At 48.7% G+C, this 11,513-nt stretch overlaps 2 protein-coding genes across 2 annotated transcripts; one reads left to right on the top strand and one right to left on the bottom strand.

The window, feature by feature from the left end:
* Positions 1-6,719: 6,719 nt before the first annotated feature.
* LOC121871124 (global transcription regulator sge1-like) lies at positions 6,720-7,037 on the bottom strand. The gene has a single exon (XM_042373268.1). The coding sequence runs from the start codon at positions 7,035-7,037 to the stop codon at positions 6,720-6,722; it is 318 nt and encodes a 105-aa protein (XP_042229202.1).
* Positions 7,038-10,770: 3,733 nt separating this feature from the next.
* LOC121871125 (spidroin-1-like) lies at positions 10,771-11,304 on the top strand. The gene has a single exon (XM_042373270.1). It carries the CDS (start codon positions 10,771-10,773, stop codon positions 11,302-11,304), a length of 534 nt encoding a protein of 177 aa, XP_042229204.1.
* The last annotated feature ends 209 nt before the right edge of the window (positions 11,305-11,513 follow it).

Genomic DNA, 11,513 nt, shown 5'->3' on the forward strand with positions numbered 1-11,513 from the left:
GCAGGTGTGGAAGGTGTACTACACAGCAGGAGATATGTAAATGGAGTACACCTACCAGGTAATCACTGTAAGGAAGCCATTATAATGTTGATTACATCCGTGCTAGTGAAGCAATTTGCATAAAGTAGGATATGACACACAACACACACACACACACACACACACACACACACACACATATTATTCCCGTATCACCCCGTTAGTCCTCTTTAGCGGCCTTTATCTTATCTACGAGGCTCGCGTGACGAATCCAACACGATACGCCAAAACAAAAACACCCCACACACAAAAACTTAATGGGTTGGTAATTGTCACGCCATTGATAACGACGCCTGTGACAAGTCGAGTCTGCCGAGCGCCCGTCACACACATCAGCTGATTTGTGTTTACATTCTCGTTTTCTTTATAGGACAACAATAACAAGGGCAGCGAGGCAGGGGGGACACTAATATTTCCTCAAGTTGGCAACAAAATTGAGTTAAAAGTGTGCCTTTGGGTGTTATTTATATGTCCCAATCCACCACCACGCCCGCCCCCTGCTTTGTTCTTTGTTCTTCGTTCATATATTTTGCTCTTTGTTCTTTAACGCATTTATGATTTATTCTGATTCCTAATGTGTTTATTTATGGCCCCCCGTTGTTCACTAGTTCTACGTCCCTGTTGTTGTTCTTCATTCTCTCGCTTCTGTTCTATGTTCTTACCCCTTTGTGTTTTGTTCTCAACCAACTTGTTCTATCGAAATTTTTCACTCATGGGATTAGGTGAGGTTACGTTAGTTTAGGTTAGGTCAGGTTAGGTTAGGTTAGGTTAGGTTAGGTTAGGGTTACGTTAGTTTGGTAAGTAGGTTAGGTTAGGTTAGGCTAGGTTACGTTAGTTTAGGTAAGGTAAGGTTATGCTAAGTAAGGCTAAATTAGGTTAGGTTAATTTAAGTTAGGTAAAGTTAAGTTAGATAGTTAGGTTATGTCAGGTCAGGTCAGGTTAGGTTAGGTTAGGTTAGGTTAGGTCAGGTCAGGTTAGGTTAGGTCAGGTCAGGTCAGGTCAGGTCAGGTTAGGTTAGGTTAGGGTCAGGTCAGGTTAGGCAAAAGTCCCCACCACTGAAACCCCTCCCTTCCCTAGAATCACCTCTCCCCAGGACCTAACTACTCCCCTCCCTCCCCTAAAAGGATGTCGCTTAAAATTCTAAACCTGATTGACAACCTCGTGTATTATAAATCTTACCCTTCACCTCCACCCCACACCCTCCCCATCACCCCCACTCCCTCCCCACACCCCCACACCCTCCCCTACACCCCCCTACACCCCACACCCTCCCCATCACCCTACACCCTTCCCTACACCTCCCCGAGCAGTGGTAGACACATTCCTCAGGAGATGCTAGAGTTGAAAAGTGCGTGAGTGAAGTTCCTCCATTAGAGACCCTTGAAAATACACTACTCACAGACCTTCTTCTGCCTCCTCTTCCTCCCCCTCTTCCACCTCCTTCCTCTCTACTCCCTCCTTTCACCTCCTTCCTCTTCATCCTCTCTCCTCTTCCTCTTCCCCCTCTCCTTCTTCACCCTCCTCGCCTCTTCCACCTCCTCCTCTCTCATCTCCCTCCACTTCCCTCTAAACCATCACCTTTATAAGCAAATGAGTTAGGTTAGGTTAGGTCCCCCTACTGTCCCAAACATCTCCCCTGCCCCCCCACCCCTTTGGACAACACTGACCTGGCCTAAACACAGCTAATGACCAATTAAGTAAATATATTCATTAATAAATTATGTAACAATAGTCGGTACATGGTAATATTAATACAGACACAAATACGGTGACATTAACCCGAGGCAGAGGTCACATTCCAACAACCAGGTCACATCCCAACAGCTAGGGCAAATCCTAACAGCCAGAAGTAATATCAAAACATTCAGAGGTCACATGCTAACAGTCAGAGGTCACATGCTAACAGTCAGAGGTCACATGCTAACAGTCAGAGGTCACATGCTAACAGTCAGGTCACATGCGGTCACATGCTAACAGTCAGAGGACACATGCTAACAGTCAGAGGTCACGTTCTAACAAGCAGAGGTCACATCCTAACTCGAGTTTACCTCCAGCATCTTGTATCACTCACAAAATTAGTCAGAGGTAATTAAAAGTATATCACATTTCCCTAAAACCCTAATCCGGCCCTTGAAACACCCCTAGACCGGCCTCTGAAACACCTTAAACCGGCCCTGAAACCCGTAAATCGGCCCTGAAACACCTTAATCGGCCCCTGAAACCCGTAAACTGGTCCCTGAAACCTAAACCAGCCCCCAAACACCCCCTAAACCGGCCCATAAAATACCCTATAAACCAATCACACACACACACACACACACACACACACACACACACACACACCTGGTTGACTTAATTATCAAGGTGACAAAATATATACCTGCCTCACTAACAACCTTGACATATTATTGGCTACGTTTAGTTAACCTCAATGTTCGTCTTATGTGACTGATGGATGGTTTACCTGGAGGAGGGATAATGCATAACCAGCGAATAATACTCACTCGGCTGTGTCAAGGCCAGGCCATGAATTGTAAGTGAATGATTAAACATGGGGTGTGTTTTACAAGTTAGGTGTGAGAGGTGGGTTTGCTGTGGGAGAAGTGGGTCATGTGAGGTGGGCCATGGGGGATTGGGCCATGAGAGGTGGGCCATGGGGGGTTGGGCCATGAGAGGTGGGCCATGGGGAAGTTAGGCCATGAGAGTTTTAGGTACAGTGTGGCCTAGTGTTTGCATAATTGTATTTCTGAACACTGAGAGCAGCAACAGCTGATTCATGTTCCATTTGTGATCGCTTTATGAACACCAAGATGGGTACAGTGTTTGGCATGCTTTGTGAGATGTGGCATATCTGTGTTTGTTGACATCGTATTAAAACTCCTAATATGGCCCCTAAGAACCCTCACAATAGTATAACCAGACTAAATAAGCATTCCACAGCGGTGCCACATCTCACCATACCCGCCAGCCACTGTACCAGGTGTAAGTGAAGGCGACTGTACACACCACCAGACGACTGAATCCCAAAAGTCAGCACAACTCTTAGTGAATTTTTTTTCCTCTTGCAGTTTTGTCCTAATTTCGTGTCATCAACAATCGACACAAAATTCACACTTGGACGACCCTGTAAATTACATTGACGATAAACCCTTCACTGAAAACATCACGTGTTGACCTACACACACACACACACACACACACACACACACACACACACACACATACGCCCTTAACTCATGAGACATAAAGGCAAGCATGAACTTAGCATGCTTCCCTCTTGGGCGCTGTAAACGCTTCTGCGCTTCACCTTACACAAGGATGTAGGGGAGTGCCCAATAAATAATAATAATAAAAAAAACACCCAAACACCCACCCACCCACCCACCAAACACACGCACGCACCCACCCACACCACCCACCCCCCACATACACACACACTCCACCCCCACACACACACCCCCCACCCACCGGTTTCTGTGGTCACTCTAATTTATATCTCAACAAGTGTGGTGTTCATCCTGGAGTAAACATATAGTAAGTCAACAAGTGTGGTGTTCATCCTGGAGAACGAAAATGTGGGGTGGTAAGGCCGGGCTCTGGAGGTTCGAGGCGGGTCCCGCTGCAGCTGTCATCTCCCTCCTCCTCTTTCCCTTTTCCTCCTCTTTCTCCTTCCCTCCTCCCCCTATTTCCCCCTTCTCTTCTTCTCTCTCTCTCCTCCTCCTCCTCCCTCTCTCTCTCTCTCTCTCCTTTCCTCCTCCTTCCTCTCACGCTTGCTCCACCTCCCTCCCTCCTACCTCACTTCCTTCTCCGTCAAGGAATAATCTTACTTATGCTTAAAAGTTATCGATTTATCGGGACCTCCGCCTTGAATACGACTCAAAAGCGGCGACATATTTTACCGCATATTCCTTCAGGAAAACACACCCATAAATATTTAACTAACTCACTGACGGAGATAACTAACTCACTGAATACTAACCACTGACGGAGATAACTAACTCACTGAGGAATAACTCACTGACGGAATAACTAACTCACTGACGGAGATAACTAACTCACTGACGGAGATAACTAACTCACTGACGGAATAACTAACTCACTGACGGAGATAACTAACTCACTGACGGAGATAACTAACTCACTGACGGAATAACTAACTCACTGACGGAATAACTAACTCACTGACGGAGATAACTAACTCACTGACGGAATAACTAACTCACTGACGGAATAACTAACTCACTGACGGAGATAACTAACTCACTGACGGAATACTAACTCACTGACGGAGATAACTAACTCACTGACGGAAATAACTAACTCACTGACGGAGATAACTAACTCACTGAAGATAACTAACTCACTGACGGAATAACTAACTCACTGACGGAATAACTAACTCACTGACGGAGATAACTAACTCACTGACGGAGATAACTAACTCACTGACGGAGATAACTAACTCACTGACGGAGATAACTAACTCACCTGACGGAGATAACTAACTCACTGACGGAATAACTAACTCACTGACGGAGATAACTAACTCACTGACGGAGATAACTAACTCACTGACGGAGATAACTAACTCACTGACGGAGATAACTAACTCACTGACGGAGATAACTAACTCACTGACGGAATAATTAACTCACTGCGGAATAACTAACTCACTGACGGAGATAACTAACTCACTGACGGAGATAACTAACTCACTGACGGAGATAACTCACTGACGGAGATAACTAACTCACTGACGGAGATAACTAACTCACTGACGGAGATAACTAACTCACTGACGGAGATAACTAACTCACTGACGGAGATAACTAACTCACTGACGGAGATAACTAACTCACTGACGGAGATAACTAACTCACTGACGGAGATAACTCACTGACGGAATAACTAACTCACTGACGGAGATAACTAACTCACTGACGGAGATAACTAACTCACTGACGGAATAACTAACTCACTGACGGAGATAACTAACTCACTGACGGAGATAACTAACTCACTGACGGAGATAACTAACTCACTGACGGAGATAACTAACTCACTGACGGAGATAACTAACTCACTGACGGAATAACTAACTCACTGACGGAGATAACTAACTCACTGACGGAGATAACTAACTCACTGACGGAATATAACTCACTGACGGAATACTAACTCACTGACGGAGATAACTAACTCACTGACGGAATAACTAACTCACTGACGGAGATAACTAACTCACTGACGGAGATAACTAACTCACTGACGGAGATAACTAACTCACTGACGGAGATAACTAACTCACTGACGGAATAACTAACTCACTGACGGAGATAACTAACTCACTGACGGAGATAACTAACTCACTGACGGAGATAACTAACTCACTGACGGAGATAACTAACTCACTGACGGAGATAACTAACTCACTGACGGAGATAACTAACTCACTGACGGAGATAACTAACTCACTGACGGAGATAACTAACTCACTGACGGAATAGCTAACTCACTGACGGAATAACTAACTCACTGACGGAGATAACTAACTCACTGACGGAGATAACTAACTCACTGACGGAATAACTAACTCACTGACGGAGATAACTAACTCACTGACGGAGATAACTAACTCACTGACGGAATAACTAACTCACTGACGGAGATAACTAACTCACTGACGGAGATAACTAACTCACTGACGGAAATAACTAACTCGCGGAGGATAACTAACTCACTGACGGAGATAACTAACTCACTGACGGAGATAACTAACTCACTGACGGAGATAACTAACTCACTGACGGAGATAACTAACTCACTGACGGAGAACATAAATAATAAACTCACTTAACATGTAACTTCTTATGAGCGATGGTGTAACTCATACTGGTGTAACTCATACTGGTGTAACTCATACTGGTGTAACTCATACTGGTGTAACTCATACTGGTGTAACTCATACTGGTGTAACTCATACTCATTGTAACTCACTGGTGTAACTCATACTGGTGACTCATACTGTGTGTAACTCATACTGGTGTAACTCATACTGGTGTAACTCATACTGGTGTAACTCATACTCGTGTAACTCATACTGGTGTAACTCATACTGGTGTAACTCATACTGGTGTAACTCATACTCGTGTAACTCATACTCGTTAACTCATACTCGTTAACTCATACTCGTGTAACTCATACTCGTGTAACTCATACTCGTGTAACTCATACTCGTGTAACTCATACTCATTGTAACTCATACTCGTGTAACTCATACTCGGTAACTCATACTCGTGTAACTCATACTCGTGTAACTCATACTGGTGTAACTCATACTGGTGTAACTCATACTGGTGTAACTCATACTGGTGTAACTCATACTGGTGTAACTCATACTGGTGTAACTCATACTGGTGTAACTCATACTGGTGTAACTCATACTGGTGTAACTCATACTCGTGTAACTCATACTGGTGTAACTCATACTCGTGTAACTCATACTGGTGTAACTCATACTGGTGTAACTCATACTGCTCTGTAACTCATACTCGTGTAACTCATACTCGTGTAACTCATACTCGTGTAACTCATACTCGTGTAACTCATACTCGTGTAACTCATACTGGTGTAACTCATACTCGTTAACTCATACTGGTTGTAACTCATACTGGTGTAACTCATACTGGTTGTAACTCATACTGGTGTAACTCATACTGGTGTAACTCATACTGGTGTAACTCATACTGGTGTAACTCATACTGGTGTAACTCATACTGGTGTAACTCATACTCGTGTAACTCATACTCGTAACTCATACTCGTGTAACTCATACTGGTGTAACTCATACTGGTGTAACTCATACTGGTGTAACTCATACTGGTGTAACTCATACTGGTGTAACTCATACTGGTGTAACTCATACTGGTGTAACTCATACTGGTGTAACTCATACTGGTGTAACTCATACTCGTGTAACTCATACTGGTGTAACTCATATCGTGTAACTCATACTCGTGTAACTCATACTCGTGTAACTCATACTGGTGTAACTCATACTCGTGTAACTCATACTCGTGTAACTCATACTCGTGTAACTCATACTCGTGTAACTCAGTATGAGTTCACGTGTTAACCACAGACGTTATAACAACCTACCACTATCCATTCGTAATAAAAATTTACGTCTACCACCATTCACAGTTACAACTACCACCACTATCAGCACCTGTACACATGTTTGTACCTACCACTATCTATGTCTACGTCTACCACCATCCATATCCGTCTCTACCACCATCCACAAGTGCCAGGTCATACACAGTGCCAGGCAACATACATACACACACACACACACACACACACTCTCTCTCCAAAGTTAGCTGTTGAAGTTTTATCGTGGCGGTCATCAGGGAAGCATAAGCCCGCTGTCTTCCTCGCTATTGTCAAGGCTACATAACAGGATTTGTTGATGGCATTGTACGGTTAATGAACAGTGTGTGTGTGGGGGCGTGGGTGGGTGGGTGGGTGTGGGGGGCGGGTGGGTGTGGGGGGGCGTGGGTGGGTGTCGCAGAGTTTGGTGTTCTTAGAGGGGGAAGGGGTAGAGGGTAGGGAAGGGGTAGAGGGGTAGGGAAGGGGGTTTAGGAAGGGTAGGGGAAGGAGGGAAGAAGGGGTGGAGGAGGAATGGATAGTGGTAGGGGTAGCGGTGAGACTGGGAAGGGGTGGGAGGGGAAGGGGTGACGAAGGGAAGGAGCGGAGGTGGAGGAAGGGAAGGGGCGGAGGGTGAGGAAGGGCGGAGGTGAGGAAGGGCGGAGGTGAGGGGGGGAGGAGGAAGGGCGGAGGTGAGGAAGGGCGGAGGTGAGGAAGGGCGAGGTGAGGAAGGGAAGGGGCGGAGGTGAGGAAGGGAAGGGGCGGGGGGAATGGGAAGGTGGGAGTCTCAATGTAAATATATTAATAGAAAGTCGAGGAGGAGACGACGGAAGGGCGGGGAGAGAGGATGAGAGGAGGGGAGAGAGAATGAGAGGGGGGAGGGGGGGAGGGAGGAGGAGGGAGGAGTGGGGGGAAGATTAACCTATCACAGCGTTGATGGATTCCGCCTGCTGGGTTCCTACCGGGTGTCTCTTAAGTGCTTCGCCACTCACTACCCCACTCTACCTCCCCATCGACCACACTAACAAAAAACTCTTACCACACAAAACATCACTAGGGAAGGTCAGTAAAGGCAGTCACTTGAGCTAAATCTCGTACAATACAAGATTAAATAGAGGTGGTCGTTCTCTTCCTTACCTCCCTCGTTCCCAGCCCACCCTTCCTGCCCCGCCCCGCCATAACTCGAGAAGGTGACAAGAAGGAATGTTGATTATTGACTACGAACTTTGAAGACCTTTGTTGTGATATAGCAACGAACACTCAAAAGATGAGCGGAAATGTATCGTTTTCTTCTTGTTACTTGTTACGGACGGTACGTGAGGGAGGTGGGTGGTACGACGGATGGTACGTGAGGGAGGTGGGGTGGTACGGACGGATGGTATGAGGGAGGTGGGGTGGTACGGACGGATGGTACGTGAGGGAGGATGGGGTGGTACAGACGGATGGTACGTGAGGGAGGAGGGTGGTACGGACGGTTGGTACGTGAGGGAGGTGGGGTGGTACGGAATGATGGTACGTGAGGGAGGAGGGTGGTTGACATGGTGGTACGTGAGGAGGATGGGTGGTACGGACGGATGGTACGTGAGGGAGGTGGGGTGGTACGGACGGATGGTACGTGAGGGAGGTGGGGTGGTACGGACGGATGGTACGTGAGGGAGGTGGGGTGGTACGGACGGATGGTACGAGGGAGGTGGGTGGTACGGACGGATGGTACGTGAGGGGAGGATGGGGTGGCACGGATGGTACGTGAGGGAGGATGGGGTGGTACGGACGGATGGTACGTGAGGGAGGATGGGGTGGTACGGACGGATGGTACGAGGGAGGATGGGTGGTACGGACGGATGGTACGTGAGGGAGGTGGGTGGTACGGACGGATGGTAATGTGAGGGAGGTGGGGGGTGGTACGGACGGATGGTACGAGGAGGATGGGGTGGTACGGACGTTACGTAAAGAAAGCAGAAGATTCCACAGGCCATCCTACCCTATAGGCCCCTACAAGGCTCCACCACCTAGCTGAGTCTCTCAAACTTCCTTAGAAGATTCACATTAGATACATTTACACCTCACTCACACCACACCACACACACTTCACCTCACACCACACCACACACCACCTCACCACCACACCACACTCACCCTCTTCACCACACCATACCACAACTCACCTCAGCACACCTCACACCTCACCACAACTCACCTCACACTTCACCTCACACCACACCACACACTCCACCCCTCACCACACACCACACCTCACCCTTCACCACACACCACACCTCACCACACACCTCACCCTTCACCACACCTCATTCCCTTCACCACACCTCACCACAACTCACCTCACCTTTCACCACACCTCACCACAACTCACCTCCCACCTCACCACACACCACACACCTCTCCTCACACACACTCACTCACACTTACCACACCCTGCTACCTTACCTTACCTCACCTTGCATCCATTCATACGTTTAATTAGATTCTGTAGTGAAGATGACACACCTCTACCTGTACCACTTCTCCTCATTAATTTATATATTAATGTATATAAACATTTGAAGGGTTAGGTTAGGTTACGTTTGGTTAGATTAGGTTTGGTTTGGTTTGGTTAGGTTTGGTTTGGTTAGATTAGGTTTGGTTTGCTAGACTAGGTTTGGTTTGGTTTGGTTTGGTTTGGTTAGGTTAGGTTTGGTTAGATTAGGTTTGGTTTGGTTTGGTTTGGTTAGATTAGGTTTTAAGGTTATTTCCACTCAAAAATACTCACACTAAACACGGGTTGATTCTCAAGGGTTAAGGAACGATGGGGATTGATTTATTCACTGTATTCAAAATGGCGACTTGACCCTGATATATGCTACCCCCTTCCTCCCTCCTCCTCCATTTCATCTCTCCCTCCCTCCATTTATTATACCCCTCCCTCTCATCTTCTATTCTTACTGTTTTTCCTTATTCCGTTCCTATGTCTGTCTGTCTGTCTGTCTGTCTGTCTGTCTCCTTTACTCTCTCTCTCTCTCTCTCTCTCTCTACACAGGTAATATAGCCGTGAGGTTAATGAGAAAGTTAATAATCTTCTCCATCCAGGTGTAGAGTGGCAGATAGCATTGCTAATTAATCACCTGTAATCATCCTGCGTACCCACTAAACGCCCACACTGCCCCCGCTGTGAGAGAGAGAGAGAGAGAGAGAGAGAGGGGGGAGGACGGAGGAGAGAGGACGGAGGGTCAGGTGTGTTGGATTGGGTCGAGGAAGGAAGGAGGAGGGAAGAAGGAGGGGGGGTAAGGGAGGAGGGAGAAAGAATGAAGGAAAGAGGGAAGGAAGAAAGGAGGGAGGGATGAAGGAAGGGTACGAGTGACGGAGGAAGTGAACAGGAAGGAATGAAAAAAATTAAGGAACGAAAGGAAAGGAAGGAGGGAATAAAAGGAAGGGAAGGACGGAGAAGAGGGAAGACTAAAGGCAGGGAATGGAGGCGGTGGAAGAGGGGGTGGAAGAGGGAGTGGAAGAGGAGGGAAGAGGCGGTGGAAGAGAGGAAAGCGGAAAAAGCTTAACGGAAGGTCGGACACGATTGGTTGGCTCCTGGAGATGGGGGTCGGCTCGGCTGGGGTCGGGTCGGCTGGGTCGGCCTGGCTGGGGTCTGGCTCGGGTCGGCTGGGGTCGGGTCGGGCCGGCTGGGGTCGGGTCGGCTCGGCCGGCTGGGCCGGGTCGGCTCGGGTCGGCTGGGGCCGGCTCGGCTCGGCTCGGCTAATGGGCCGGCTGGCTCGGCTGGGGTCGGGTCGGCTCCGGCCTCGGCCGGGGCTCGGGTCTGGCTCGGCTCGGCTGGGGTCGGGTCGGCTCGGCTCGGCTGGGGTCGGGTCGGCTCGGCTCGGCCGGGGGTCGGGTCGGCTCAGTCTGGGGGTCGGGTCGGGCCGGGTCGGCTGGGGTCGGGTCGGGTCAGCTGGGGTTGGGTCGACCTCGGCTGGGCTGGGGGTCGGGTCGGGTTGGCTGGGGTCGGGTCGGTTGCTGGGGTCGGGTCAGGTCGGGTTGGCTGGGTCGGGTCGGTCGGGTGGGGTGGGGTCGGCCTGGCTCGGCTTCGGGCTCGGCTCGGCTCTGGCTGGGGTCGGGTCAGGCTCTGGCTGAGGGGGTCGGGTCGGCTGGGGTCGGTCGGCTGGGGTCGGGTCGGCTGGGGTCAGCCGGCTCGGCTCGCTGGGGTCGGGTCGGTTTGAATCAAAATATTTCCGAGTCGGTGAAGGATCTGGTGAGATTTGCCGGGTCTGATTTGGTCGGGTCAAGTCAGGTCAGGTCGGGTCGGGTCGGGTGGTGAGGGCAGTAGCAGCAACAAGCCTGAG

This window comes from Homarus americanus, unplaced genomic scaffold (assembly GCF_018991925.1).
Source record: "Homarus americanus isolate GMGI-L3 unplaced genomic scaffold, GMGI_Hamer_2.0 scaffold49048, whole genome shotgun sequence".
NCBI classification, from domain to species: domain Eukaryota; kingdom Metazoa; phylum Arthropoda; class Malacostraca; order Decapoda; family Nephropidae; genus Homarus; species Homarus americanus.

Excerpts from the sequence above, each read along its gene's own strand:
- LOC121871125 (XM_042373270.1), top strand. The coding sequence starts at position 10,771 with ATGGGGGTCGGCTCGGCTGGGGTCGGGTCGGCTGGGTCGGCCTGGCTG.
- LOC121871124 (XM_042373268.1), bottom strand. The coding sequence starts at position 7,037 with ATGAGTTACACCAGTATGAGTTACACGAGTATGAGTTACACCAGTATG.